Genomic DNA, 14866 nt, shown 5'->3' on the forward strand with positions numbered 1-14866 from the left:
TGTGTCGTGCCCATCTCATGACCCCAGCCTGGGTATCAGCTAAAGCCTTTATGGCCTGGAAGCTGCCTCTTAGGATCCACGCAGGGCATTGCACACCCCACGCCGATGGGAGGCCTGCAGGGGGCAGGATGGGGCGTTTGGACACTTTCATAGTGGCCTTGGCACATGGTTTCTATACCTTGCACAGACAAGCTGTCTAATGGGAGAGGCGGGGGGGGGGGGTGAAAGAGGGTGGGGTGAAAGCCCGCATCACATGGTACCATCTTTTGGGAGGACCGTGAGCTTAGTGAGCTTCAGAACATGGCATGTGTCCATGAATTCTCAGAGAACTCGAGAAGCTGCAAATGTTCCATCTGTCTGCAGTTGGGGGCCACAGTCACAGTACCAGAGATGCCCATTCTGGCATTTGGGGAGCTGCAAACTACTAGCCCTTACCCCCACTGTCATTCCGACCTCCCTTGTTTGCAAGGCTGTGAGGGGTAGGCCGCTGGGAGCCCCCTGTGCTTTCCGGTCCCTGGGCACATCCCAGCCAGCTGCTTGCCTGATCATGCCCAACTGAAGACCCCTCCTCTTCCTCCTCCTGCACAGGTCCTGCCCTATGGCACAGCCTTGGTGTATGGAAGTGGGCTCGTGTCCCCTCTACATCCCTTCCATTCATCCTTCCACTTGGCTGGCCCTGTCCCATGCCTACCCCACAGCCTCCCCTCATCTCCAGCTATTCTATGCTGACCCTCAGCCACCCAGGGCTTAGGACCCACACCCTTCATCTGAACCTCATCCCAGGCAGCCCCTGTCCACACAGAAGGCCGTCCTGTCCCAGTAGCCATTCGAGGCCCACTCGCCCCTGATGCAGCTGCCTCCAGCCTTCTACTAGGAGTCGCTCCACAGCCCCTCTCCAAGCACCCACCCTGGCCACACTCTCTCCCAGCTGGCCAGCCTTACTTGCCAGCCCTGCCTTCGCTCCTCCCTCTTCCCCTCCCTCCCCTCTTGTGCCTGTCACCCCTCTGACCCTCTGCCACCAAGGGTGGCTCTGCACGTGACACTCACTAAAGAGCAGCAGACTCTTGTGGTTGCTGCCAGCGTGGCCCAGGCGGACGTAAAGCAAGCCACACCTGTAGTCAGTGGACAGCACGTGGAAGGCTTTCACCCCCTTCGCTGCAAGAGAAGGCCCAGGAGCCTCTGGTGCCTGGACCCCAGCACCTCAGGCCTTTCACCTCTGACCTCCCCTCCCAGGCCAAGCCACCCAGAGGAGTGTAGTTGGGCTCTGGAACCACAGCCAGCCCGGCTGGCCACCCATTCCACGTGTCTGGCCCACCCACCACCTGCTCTGGGGAGCCGGGAAGGTGGCCCCCACACCTCCCACTTTCCCATGGCCCAGGCATCCTACTACATACACACAGGTGTTTCTGAACACGGCCTTCTTCCTGTCTTTCCTCGGGGTCACCTCCTGGGACTGACACCCCTGAGGCCTACAGAACAGGTGCTGTAAGCTGCAGCCAGTGGGGGGGGGGGCATTCCCACCCACGGTCCACTGCCCCCCCCCCAACTGCCTTGTCTAACTCCACCTGCTCACCTGTTCTGAGTGACCAATTTATTCTAGAATTTTCTAATTAGGGCAAGGGACTGCCCAGAGCTAAAAAGTCCATTCCCTGGGCTGGGGAGATGGCTTAGCAGTTAAGGTGCTTGCCTGTGAAGCTTAAGGACCTAGGTTTGACCACATAAGCCAGATGGACAAGGTGGCGTATGCACACAAGGTCATGCGTGAATACAAGATGGTGCACATGTCTGAAGTTTGACTGCAGTGGCTAGAGACCATGGCGTACTAATTCTGTCCCCTAATACACACACACACACCACCTCTCTCTCTCATAATGAAAAAACTTCATTCCCAATACCCCCTCCCCTCCTACCCATTCATGCCCCCAAATCACCCTTTGGTTTTAGGGGAAGACTGGGTGGAGGGTAGTTGAAAAGCCTATTTCCTCCCCAGGACCCTTTTCCCTTTCCTGGCAGCTCCTTCCTCCCAGAAGGGGCGCTGCCCTGACCTCTCCGGGACGGTGTGCCTGGATCACCACCGTGCTGCCTCACCGGTTAAAGGCCACAGTCACCTTAGGCTGGCCCATCTTGTGCGCTGTCACCACACATGACCCCAGCTTCCTCTTGTCTCTAGCCGGCAGGAATCCTCGGGTGTCTGGGGCAACAGCGATAATGTACCAGAACCCTGAAAACTGCAGGGGCACCTGGGGAGGCCTGTGTCAGAGCCACCACACCAAGGCGCTCCCACTCAGCCTCTCAGCTGAAGGACGGACCCCAGGGTGCCACACCTCCCACTTTCCCAAGGCCAAGCCCACACCTGTGACTGCAGGTGGGCACGGCCCTGTCCTGGGTCAGGCTAAAGAGAGGCTTATGCTTGGCTGGTCAGGGGCCCAAGAAGGCTCAGGGCCGGGCCGTGGGTGGCACAGCTCAGAGTTTTCCCTGCATGTCTCCCAGGCTGCTGCCCTCCTCTGGCCTCCCAGCCTCTCCTCTTGCACCTGTTCCTGAGCCCCTGGCCATCAGCATTTCCGGCTGCAGACCCATGCTCCGCTTTGGAAGCACTACCCTCATGTGCCTGTGGCCGGTCTGGCAGAACCTTCCCATAATTGTTCAGACACCTGCTCAGCTCACTCTGACCCCTGCCCATCCCCTCCTTCAAGCACTTGACCGTTTTGTAGAGCACTTCTCAGGGGTTCCCAGGGCTGGGACATGCTGAGAGAGGACAGCAGCCAGTCCGTCTTGGCCCAGCAGGAGCCAAGCCCTACGTCCTGATTTGGGGCACCTGGAGCTAGAATTTTTGACCCCAAAGCACCCATGTACCAGTGTTCCCTGTACCCTGTGGCCCTGATGCCTAACACAGCAGCCAAGGGCCATGTGGCTCACCTTGCTCCAGTTGAGGGCACGGGCCTCCTTGGGGAAATATTCCTGTATCTGGGACTTCACGGCCAGAACCAGGGCCAGATTCATCCTCTCCGGCTACAGCGTAGGGCATTGATGCCACATTTAAAGATGCCTGTCTTGCTCCGCCTGCCCTGCTGCGAGTGTCTGATCCACCCTGGAGCCTCAAACCCTAGGGGCAGGTGGGGAAGATGGGTGGAGGTGGATAGGTGTGGCTTTAGGATCTGCCCCTCTCCAGCTACAGAGGTCATCCTGGCGCTCAGACTGGTTATTGTCAGCTGCAGTGGGAGTCGCTGCCTAGGAGGTCCCTGAAGACAGGTGTCATTATGTTCTTGGAGGCCACATGGAGAATGGTCCTACACACCTCGCTGCTGAGGGGCTGGAGCCCCCACCAGTCCCCTGCATGCCACTCATGGAAGACTATGCCATCTCAGCTGGCAGTGGGCACCTTAGGGCTCTCATAACCTTAACCCATATGAGAGCCAGATCATTGCCTCTCAGAACAGGTACGCATGCGGAGACACACAGTCGCTTTACAGCATAGACTTTAGGGCCACCTTTCTGAGACCACGGTGCCTAAATCCAAGAAGGGGGTGTGTGTGCCTGTGTGTGTGTGTGTGTGTGTGTATGTGTGTGTGTGTGTTTGTGTGTGTGTGTGTGTGTGTTCCAGCCTTGAGGCCCCATTTCCTCCTTGTGTGTCTGCTCTCAGTGAGCGACATCACTCCACCATTTCCAGACCCGTAACCTCCATAGCCTGAATCCAGGAGGATCCTCAGGCTCTGGTCTTAGGGGGTCCCGAGTGCTCCCTGACATATAACCAGCAGAGCTAGAGCCCTGGGAGTGCCCTCCTGCTGGGCAATGTGTGGACATCTGGGCAACCTAGGAATGCTGTGACCTCTACCCACAGCTCAGCCTCTGCCCCCACCCACAGTGTCCCCACCTATCCACAGGCTTTTGCCCAGGCCAGGCAGCTGTGGTTTTGCCTAGATGGGTGGGTGGGGGGGGAAGGCAGGCTGTGTCCAGTACCCAGTGAGACCTGGTAGCCTTGTCCCCAGGCCCAGGAAACTGTGGCAAGGAACACAAGTGCAGTGACATCTCTTGTCCCAGAGCTGGCTCTGTGGTTCAATGGTCTGGCCTCTGTGACAGCCCTCACCCTTCCCCACTGTGTGCAAAGACCATCTGCGTCCCACCCCCTGTGGAGACACATTGTGACAGGTTTGCAGGTGAAACCACTTTATTCTGAATGCAAGTGGGGGGGTGCGGGGAGAGCAAGCCAGCGCCCTGCCCTGGGCCTCGGAGAAGGAAGACAGCTCCTATTCCACTTCAACCAGGAGGCCAGGACGCTGTGGGATGGCTGCCAAGGGCTGCAGACTCACTGAAAACCTGGGCGAGTGCTGCGAGCTGGCTCGCCAGAGTCGTCACCCCCACCTTCAGCCACCTTGGTGACAGCAGAGCCACCAGCTGAACGGGCTTGGGCAAACGTCTCCCCAGGGCCCCAGGCTCCTTCTGCCCGCCCCCCTCCAAGGGAACCAGAGATGATGCACAAAGAGGCGGCCTACCTGAAGGAGCTTGTGTGCACAGGTGACTGCACAATATGAAGCCAGCTGTGAGGACGGGGCTTCGGCAGTCATAGCACCTGGGCCGCGCCCACCAGCCTCCACTGAGAGGGAGCTATACAGCTCTGCATGTGCCACCACTGGCTCACTTCTTTCTTGACACCCAAGTTACCACAAAACCCCTCTCTGGGTAGATGGGCCAGCAGGACCCAAGAAGCACCTGCCCTTCCTTTGGCCTTCCCAAGAAACCCACGTCAAGGACACCGTGGTGCTGAGGGCACGTGTGATACCCTGTGTTCTGATGAGAAGACATTGTCCAGAGGTTCCCCAAGTTGTTAGCCCCTGAAGCACGCACACCCCACAAACAGGTAGTGGTATTTGTTAGAGAAAACTAGCAGGCAGCAAAGGCGACCAAGAGCAAGACCCCCACAGTATGAGGAGCTGGGGTCACTCTACAAGGAAAACTTGGCAAAAGCTGGTCCAGCAGATGAGGAGACACTTTAAAACTACAGTACTTAAAACATTAGGCAGGTGTGGTGGTGCACACCTTCAGTCCCAGCACTCGGGAGGCAGAGGTAGGAGGGTTGCCATAAGTTCAAGGCCACCCAGAGACAACATAGTGAATTCCAGGTCAGCCTGGGCTAGAGTGAGACCCTACCTCAAAAAGAAAGGAAGGAAGGAAGAAAGGATGGGAAGATCGAAGGGAGGGAGGAAGGGAGGAAGGAAACAAAACAAAAACATTAGGATCTAAACAAGTAAATAGATGAATAGTATAGAAAGACCAAAAATGAAGCAAAACTCACCCAGGTGGGTATGTGTGACAAAGATTATATCCTGGGTCAGTGGGGACAAAGGAACCGTTCACTTAATAATTCAAAGACATTGGGCTGCATAGCCATCTGGGTGTACCTCATATATCCTGCCCCCCCAAGGCAAAACTCAAAGATGCAAGAAGCCTTTCGAAGCCTGACAGGAGAGAAGGAGTACCTCACCATGCTATGGCACCCCGAGAGCCCCCGGAAGCAAAGACTGAAGTACACGATGGTACAGAAAATAAGAATATTCATGGGGGAGGGGAACTTCTCCACCAAATAAGAAAAATACCAAATGTGGGGATATATTTGTAGGCCGGGCATGGTGGCACCAAGAAAGTAGAGGTAGGAGGATCACTGTAAGTTCATGGCCAGCCTGGGTTAATGTGAGACCCTACTTCAAAAAAATCAAAAAGAGGGCTGGAGAGATGGCTTAGCGGTTAAGCGCTTGCCTGTGAAGCCTAAGGACCCCGGTTCGAGGCTCGGTTCCCCAGGTCCCACGTTAGCTAGATGCAAAAGGGGGTGCACGCGTCTGGAGTTCGTTTGCAGAGGCTGGAAGCCCTGGCGCGCCCATTCTCTCTCTCTCCCTCTATCTGTCTTTCTCTCTGTGTCTGTCGCTCTCAAATAAATAAATAAAAATTTTTAAAAAATCAAAAAGAAAGAAAGAAAGAAAGAAAGGAAGGAAGGAAGGAAGGGAGGGAGGGAGGAAGAAAGAAGAGAAACATTAGTTTTTATCATAGACAATTTGGTAATCTCCCTAATACTTAAAGCTTCCTACATTCCAGTAAGAAATACTCAAAAAAAAATATGCCAAATATTTAAACAGTTCACCGGTAAGGAAACACAAGAGACGTATGACAAAGACCAAGATGTTTACAGGACTCACAATCAGAGAAAGACACATTAGCTGGGCATGAAGGTGCGTGCCTGTAATCCAACACTTGAAAGGGGGAAGCAGGAGGATCAGGAGTTCAAAGTCCTCCTCAACTACACAGCAAGTTCAAGGTCAGCCTGGGCTACATGAGACCTTGTCTATAAAGAGAGAGAGAGAAAGAAAAGGGCTGGGGAGATAGCTAAGCAGTTAAAGGCCCTCACTTGCAAGCCTACAGACCCTGAATTCAGTCCTTAGCACCCATGTACAGCCAGATGCAATATGATCCCATCATGCCAAAGGCAGTGACAGGTCCTGGAAAGATGGCTTAGCAGTTAATGCTTGCCTGAAAAGCCAAAGGACCCAGGCTCGAGTCCCCAGGACCCACGTAAGCCAGATATACAAGGGGCGCATGCATCTGGAGTTTATTTGCAGTGGGTGGAGGCCCTGGCACTCCTATTCTCTTTCTTTCTCTCTTTCAAATAAATAAATAAACATAATTTTTTTAAAGGCAATGAGGGCTGGAGAGGTGGCTTAGCAGTTACAGTGCTTGCTTGTGAAGCGTAAGGACCCATGTTCAACTCTCCAGATCCCACGTAAGCCAGATGTACAAAGGTGAGGCAAGTGCAAGGTCCCACTTGCCCACTAGGTGGCACAAGCATCAGGAGTTCAATTTCAGTGGCTGAGGCCCTAGCACATCAATTCTCTCTCTTTCCCTCTCCCTCTCTCTCTAAAAGTTTTTAAAAAAATTAATTCCAAAAGGCAATGAAAGGTAGAGTAAGGTGAATCCTGAAGCAGTAAGATAAACCCTTCTCAAAACAAGGTAGAAAGAGAGGAGAAACCCTCCAAGGATATCCTCTGACCTGTACACGTGCACATGGCACACATACATGCACACACATACATAACACACACACACACATACATGCACGCACAAAGAAAAAAGAAAAAAACAGAAGAAAAAACTTAAAAACAGAAAGAGAGACAATTAGAACCAAACCAAGGGTCCAGCAAAGAGCAAAAATAACCAGTACAGGTGCCTATGTGGGTGCCATCCCTAAAGTCAGCTGCTTGGTAACATGGAGCAGCCCCAGCTCGGAAACACCTGCCAAAACCAGACACGCCCACCCCTCCCAGCAGGTCACTTCAAAGGATTAAGCCTTCAGGCGGGCCCTCTGCCCCCCCCCACACACACACACCAGGGGCCAACCTAACAAGGCTCATTGCTTAAAGTATTTCTAATGCAGAAGACAGGGGGCACCCAAGTGTCCATGGTAAACACTGGCTGAGAACAGGAAGGTGAGGGCTGGAGAGCTGGCTCAACAGTTAAAGGTGCTCGCTTGAAAAGGAAGGTATGTGCCTCTGCAGGACAGCACGAAGCACCTCAAAAAGTTAAACATGCTGGCGCACACCTTTAATCCCAAATGCACAAACTTACTTCTACCTACTCCAAAGACCTGGGAGAGAAACGAGGCCTCACACTGGCCGTAGCAAGGAAAGTTTGCAAGGATAAGGAGGCACCAGGTTCAGTCATAGGCCAGGGTCACAGACGCGAGGGGCTGGTAGAGGGCAGGTGGCTCAGAGCCCAGTGAGAAAAGAGGAGACACGTGAGGAGGTGTGAGGAGCCCACCATGGAAAGTACAAACACGCCCACCGTGTATCTGGAAGGAGATATGCAGAGTCCAGACGGCCTCTGCCTGAACCAGGTGAGCACACCTGCGTCTCTACTGGTGGAGGTGTTCTTGCCAAGAAAGCCTGCACAGGGGCCGTGGACATGGTCTGTCCACTCACCCGAGCCGAGAGGACCGTGCTCTCAACCTATTTCCTGCAGTAAGTAAGTAAGTCACCACCACACCTTCCACATTCTTCACGTCTTTCTCCATCATGAAGTCCTTTGCAAGAGGGGCCACAGCCAGGATGTACCAGGACCCAAGGAGCTACAGGAAAGCATTAGCTGAGGTGCCCGACTCCCCTCCCTCAGGGCCTCCTTCTCTGAGGAACTCCAGGGTCTCCCCATAACTGTCAGAGCTGGCCCTGGGGAACCTAGAAGCTGTGTGGCTTGGCCCAGAACCTGAAGCTTAGAAGGGCTGTTACTTGCTTAGGGTTCAGCCTTCCCAACCACAGGGCCTGGGCCCTGGGCACAGAGACCAAAGCAGAGTCACCCTTATCCTCCCAGAGGTCCAAGCAGAGGCTGGGATGTGCCATCTCCAATCTGGAGACCAGTTATGTGGCTCTAAGTTCCTTCGGTGTGGGTGGTCACTAACCGTTGGGACGCTAGCCTGGCCTCTTGTAAAGTAGAGAAATTACCCAAAGAGGGGGGAGGTTCTTTAAACTGTGGTGGCCTTGATGTCCCACTCAGACTTGTGGCAGAGCTGAGAGGGACCCTGGGTGCATGTGCAGAGCCCATTCTAACCAGCATTATGGTTTTAATCCCCATTTATGTCCATATTGCTTTCCTACAAAAGATTCCAGAATAAGCATCTGAAAGCCAGCCTCCTCCCCTCCCTGGCTCCAGCCCCCTGCCCGCCTCAGCTGAGTTGGCTGTTCAGATCCAGGCTCAGCAGGTCCAGGCTGAGGTCAAGTCCCAGGACAAATATGGGCTGGTCAAGAACAAGTGGTTCCTTCAGAAACTGTGGTTTCAGATATCTTTGTCTCAATCATTGAAAATACAAAAAGTCGGGCTGGAGAGACGGCTTAGCGGTTGAGCGCTTGCCTACAAAGCCTAAGGACCCTGGTTCGAGGCTCGATTCCTCAGGACCCACATTAGCCAGATGCACAAAGGGGCGCACGCGTCTGGAGTTCGTTTGCAGTGGCTAGAAGCCCTGGCGCGCCCATTCTCTCTCTCTATCTGCCTTTCTCTCTGTGTCTGTCGCTCTGCCTCTTTCTCTCTGTTACTCTCAAATAAATAAATGAAAATAAACAAAAATTTTAAAAAAAATACAAAAAGTCCTCAAAAGCCTCCTCTTTTAAGGGTTCCACCCCCTCCTGGCTCACCTACCTTCCGCTCTGCAGCCTAGGTTTCCTTTGCCAAGTCATTTGAGCAGCTGCTGGGAGCAGAAGCGCTGGGTGGTGTCAATCTGAGCCCCCAAGCCCTCCTTCAATCATGCACCAGGGCCTTAATCCTGCCTGCACTGTGAGATTCACTCATTTGCTCATCAACAAGGACTTACTGCATATTTCTTTTCTTTTCTTTTCTTTTTTTTTTTTGTTTTGTTTTTTTTTGTTTTTCGAGGTAGGGTCTCACTCTGGCCCAGACTGACCTGGAAGTCACTATGGAGTCTCAGGGTGGCCTTGAACTCATGGCGATCCTCCTACCTCTGCCTCCCAAGTGCTGGGATTAAAGGCGTGTGCCACCACGCCTGGCTGCATATTTCTGAGGAAGTGGCAGGCACTCAAGGCCCATCCTAAAGCAAATTGTAGCCCATACTTTATGTCATAAATAAAATATTCTTAAAAATCATTTAAAAAAACAAAAACTAAACAAAAAATTCAGCTGAAAGGATCCAACAGAACAGGAGGATAATCCACCATGTCCACATGGAATTAATTCCAAGATGCCCAGTGGGTTTGATATTAGAAAGTCCAATAACATATTATGTGATTTTTTTTAAGACTCTGAAGATCACCACCCAGTCTATAGTCTTTAATTATTTTTATTTATTTATTTGGGGGGGGGGCAGATAGAAAGAGAGAATAGGCGTGCCAGGGCCTCCAGTCTCTGCAAACGAACTCCAGACTCATGTGCCACCTTGTGCATCTGGCTAACGTGGGTCCTGGGGAATCAAACCTGGGTCCTTCGGATTCACAGGCAAACGCCTTAACTACCCATCCATCTCTCCATCCCTCTAGTACTCTTTCAGGGCAGCCTCAGAAAGCTGATACAATGTTCCTTTCAATTGCAATAAAGAAATTCAAATGAAAACCATCACCAGCCACATTACCAGAAATTAAAGCATTAAGTCCACACTCTGCCATCACGTTGTGGCCAGACTGAATAGTGGAGAAATTGCCACGCTGGGAAATTGTGCACTATCTCACAGAATCTTACATCCGTGTTTCTGATCTAGCAGTCCTACCTCCAGGAATTTATCCTAAAGAAATGCCTGCAACAGGACAAAAGAAAAAGATGCATAGTGTACTTACTGATGCACTGTCAGACACTGGAAGCTGCTAGCAGCCACCTGCATGAGCACAAGTGAATTTGATAGAATAAGACACTGAGTGCCCACATCCTACACAGTCATCAAGAATGACGAGACGAGGGAGTGGGCTGGAGATATGGCTCAGTGGTTAAGAGTGCTCCTCAGGCAAGCCTGATGGCCTGAGAAAGTCTGAGACTATCTGAACTTGATCTCCAGCACCCACAAAAACAGCTGGGTGTGATCATACATGCCTATAACCTCAGTACTGTGGGCAGTGAAAACCAGAAAATCTCTGGGGCTCAGTCTGACAAAGAAAAGAAAAAAAAACTTGCAGCTCTAGGTTCATGGATGAGTAATTGAGAAATTACTGATGTTCTCCTCTGGTTTCTTCACACATGCATGGAACACATGCATTTACATATATACCACATCACACCATATTGTGCACACACACGTGCAAAAATATAAAAAGTGGCAGTGTATTGTTGGGGGAGGGCTTATGGTTCTTGTAACCAGTGTTTGGCACACTCTCCTGTTCCTGTTGTCCACCTTATGTGGGCCAGGGGTGATGTCCACCCTCTGCTCATGCCATCGTTTTCCCTGCCATCATGAAGCTTCCCCTTGATTCTGTGTCCATGATCAATGGGTCCAGTCCTTTTGCCCACAACTATGACCTCACCCACATTGTTGCTGCCTACCAGGAAAAGAATGAATCAAGTGGCAACCACAACCTGGATTTTCCTTGACTAATGAACAGGGTGCCTAGCAGAGGTGTAGTTTTGGGGAAGGTTCCAGTAGTATAGAAAGAAGAGGATGCTAGCCAGACCATCCAATGCAGCCCAGCTAAAAGTGACTAGCAGTCCAACCAGATATATTCCTTTTGGCTAAGCAAGCTTCTGCAGAAGAGATGGCCAGACGGGCCTCTTTTGCACACGAGAACTGAGCTTCAGCGCCAATCTTGTCCGGAGCAATCGCGTGACCCCCAGTTTGTTGTCATCACAGGAAAGACATTCCTAACCCCTGTGGCTCATGCTTCACCCACCCACCACGTGCTGAGCGTGTGTCTTAATTTTCCTTGGAGATCCGGTTCTAATTTCCAAAGCACCTTTCTTTGAGAACAAAATAAGAAATTCCCTAGCACTAGTTCCTCTGACTTTTAATATTTAGAACTGTTTATGTTTCATTTTCCCCCAAAGATTTAAATGAAAAATGGTTTCTGGTTTAAATCTCAAATAAAAGTTAATATATACGTGGAGAGAGAGAGAGAGAGGGCTGCAGAGGAGGCTTAGCGCTTAAGGTGCTTGCCTGGGAAACCTAAGGACCCATGTTATACTCTCCAGATCCCACATTAACCAGGCACACACAGGTGAGGCAAGCACAAGGCTGTAAATGCCTACCAGGTGGCACACATGTCTGGAGTTCAGTTTCAGTGACTGAGGCTCTGGCATACCAATTCTCTCTCTCTCCCTCTGTCTCTTTCTCTCTTTCTTAAAAATAGCCTATATATAGGAAAATAATAACAAGGAGATGCCCAATGAACAAAGCCCGTATGCAGAAGTGGGGGAAACCAGAATGCCAATAGACTGTGAAAATCTGGTTCTCAAGGTTTTGACATGACCATCACCATTTTAGACCAGGATTAAACAGATGCCTTGACCTATCACTAAAACAAAAATATTAGGGCTGGAGACATGGCTTTGTGGTTAAGGTGCTTGTCAGCAAAGCCAAAGGACCCAGGTTTGATTCCCCACACCCACCTAAGCCAGATGCACAAGGGAGTGCACGCATCGGGAGTTCGTTTGCAGAGGCTGGAGACCCTGGCGCATCCATTTTCTCACTCTCCGACTTTCTCTCTCCCCCTCTCTCTCTCTCTCTCCCTCTCAAATAAATAAAGAAAAATAAAACAGTTAAAAAACAAGAATATTAATAATCACAAAAAAACTCAAATATCTAAAATAATACTGAGTAACAAAAATAAGGCTGGTGGTATCACCATACCTGATTTTAACCTATACTACAGAGCCATAGTAACAAAAACAGTGTGGTACTGGCACAAACGCAGACATGAAGATCAATGGAACAGAATACAGGACCCAGTTGTAAGTCCAGGTAGCTATAACCACCTGATATTTGATAAAAATGCCAAAAGTACTCATTGGAGAAAAGACAGCCTCTTCAGCAAATGGTGCTGGGAAAACTGGATATGTATCTGTAGAAGAATGAAAATAGATTCTCTCTCTCCATGCACAAGAATTAAGTCCAAGTGGATTAAAGACCTTAACATCAGACCTGAAACTCTGAAACTGCTAAAGGAAAAAGTAGGGGAAACCCTTCAACATATTGGTCTTGGCAAAGACTTTCTGAATATAACCCCAATTGCTCAGGCAATAAAACCACAGATTAACCACCGGGACCTCATGAAATTACAAAGATTTTGTACTGCAAAGGACACAGTGAAAAAAGCAAAGAGGCAACCTACAGAATGGGAAAAAATCTTCGCCAGCTATATATCTGATAGAGGATTAATATCTAGGATATACAAAGAATTCAAAAAGTTAAATAATAAGAAATCAAACAAGCCAATCAAAAAATGGGCTATGGAGCTAAATAGAGAGTTCTCAAAGGAAGAATTATGAATGGCGTATAAGCATGGAAAAAAAAGTTCTACATCACTAGTCATCAGGGAAATGCAGATTAAAACTACATTGAGATTCCATCTCACTCCTGTCAGATCGGTCACCATCATGAAAACAAATGATCATAAATGTTGGCGGGGATATGGAAAAAGAGGAACCCTTCTACACTGTTGGTGGGAATGCACTTTGGTCCAGCCATTGTGGAAATCAGTGTACAGGTTCCTAAAACAGCTAAAGATTGATCTACCATATGACCCAGCTATAGCACTCCTAGGCATATATCCAAAGGACTCATCTCATTTCCTTAGAAGTATGTGCTCAACCATGTTTATTGCTGCTCAATTTATAATAGCTGGGAAATGGAACCAGCCTAGATGTCCCTCAACTGATGAGTGGATAATGAAGATGAGGCACATTTATACAATGGAGTTCTACTCAGCAGTAAAGAAAAATGAAGTTATGAAATTTGCAGAAAAATGGATGGATCTGGAAAGTATTATACTAAGTGAGGTAACCCAGGCCCAGAAAGCCAAGCACCACATGTTCTTCCTCATATGTGGATCCTAGCTACAGATGATTGGGCTTATGCATGAGAAGGAAAAACTCAGTAGCAGAGGCCAGTAAGTTAAAAAGGTGATATAAAGGGAAGATAAAGGAAGGGAGGAGGGTACTTAATGGGTTGGTATTGTATATATGTAAGTAGAAGAATAGACTAACGGGGGTGAAAAGGCCCAAAGTAAGGTCAGGGGAAGAGACTGAGTAAAGGAAATGTGGAGGGAGGGCTAATCAAAATCTAAGAGGATGCAAATAAATCATATGGGATCCTCCAGTTTCGGACAATGGAACACTCAGGAGCCATAGATCATTGTTAGAAAATTTTCAGTGCCAGGGATAGGATACTTTCAGTGAGTTGTTGGCCAGGGAGGTCCCTGACACCCCCAAAACATTATAAGCCATTGCCAAGGCCCTTGGCTTCCCACAGGAATAGATGGTAAGACCCTATTGCTGAAGACTCCACATACTTGGGCTGCAAGGAAACAGAAATCTTGCTGGATCTGAGCTGATAACCTCCTCCATGTAGACCAGCTGACAGAAAGCTGAAAGAAGCCATTCTACATGTAGTTCAATGGGAGAAAGAGATATCACCACTGAAGATACTCAACAGTGGACACTGCATGCCTTATAATTGGCCAGCCAAGCCAAATGAGTCAAAGGGTACTATAGTGGCAGGTCTGTCATGGTGGAAACCAACTTCCCTCCAGTTGGACAGGAGGCCCACTCCATGGAGGGGAACAGATCCCTGATACTAAAAACTTAAAACAGGGGTAGTCATGAGCCCTAGGGGGTGTAACATCTGCTGATGTCTGGAAAAATGTATATAATATGCTTATCAAACTGCCCAATAAGCACTTCTCTTAATATTTATACCCTTATATTAATGTTACTCTCACTTTGGGTAGAGAATCTTCTTTTCAAATGGCAGTGACCTTGGGATGACTCAGAAGGTATCATAGTGCTGGAAAGAAGTGACTGGAGTACTGAGTAACACCTCGATCACACCTTCCAAGGCTCAGGGTCTAATGCAGAAGAGGTGGTGGAAAGAATGTAAGAGCCAAAGGAAGGGTAGGACTCCTTACAACGTGCTCCCTCCAGACATAAAATGGCCTTGATATCCATGACCTCATAGTGCCTGACACTACCTACACAAGACCATGATAAGAGGAGGAAAAGATCATGACATCAAAATAAAAGAGAGACTAATTGAGATGGGGAGGGTATATGATGGAGAATGGAATTTCAAAGGGGAAAGTTGGGGACAGGGAGGGTATTACCATGGGATATTTTTTATAATCATGGAAAATGTTAATAAAAATTGAGAAAAAAATTAAAAAGAAAAGAAATTAGGATCCACAAAAAA

The 14866-nt window shown here is 49.6% G+C and overlaps 1 protein-coding gene across 1 annotated transcript; it reads right to left on the reverse strand.

Annotated features, from left to right (window-relative positions):
• Positions 1 to 283: 283 nt before the first annotated feature.
• On the reverse strand, positions 284 to 3000 carry Lcn10 (lipocalin 10). Its single transcript, XM_004653865.3, has 5 exons — positions 2917 to 3000; positions 2089 to 2228; positions 1399 to 1469; positions 1048 to 1155; positions 284 to 357 (listed from the first exon to the last, which is right to left on the reverse strand). The coding sequence occupies exons 1-5, from the start codon at positions 2998 to 3000 to the stop codon at positions 284 to 286; spliced, it is 477 nt and encodes a 158-aa protein (XP_004653922.3).
• Positions 3001 to 14866: the final 11866 nt, after the last annotated feature.

The sequence above is a fragment of the Jaculus jaculus genome, chromosome 1 (assembly GCF_020740685.1).
Source record: "Jaculus jaculus isolate mJacJac1 chromosome 1, mJacJac1.mat.Y.cur, whole genome shotgun sequence".
NCBI classification, from domain to species: domain Eukaryota; kingdom Metazoa; phylum Chordata; class Mammalia; order Rodentia; family Dipodidae; genus Jaculus; species Jaculus jaculus.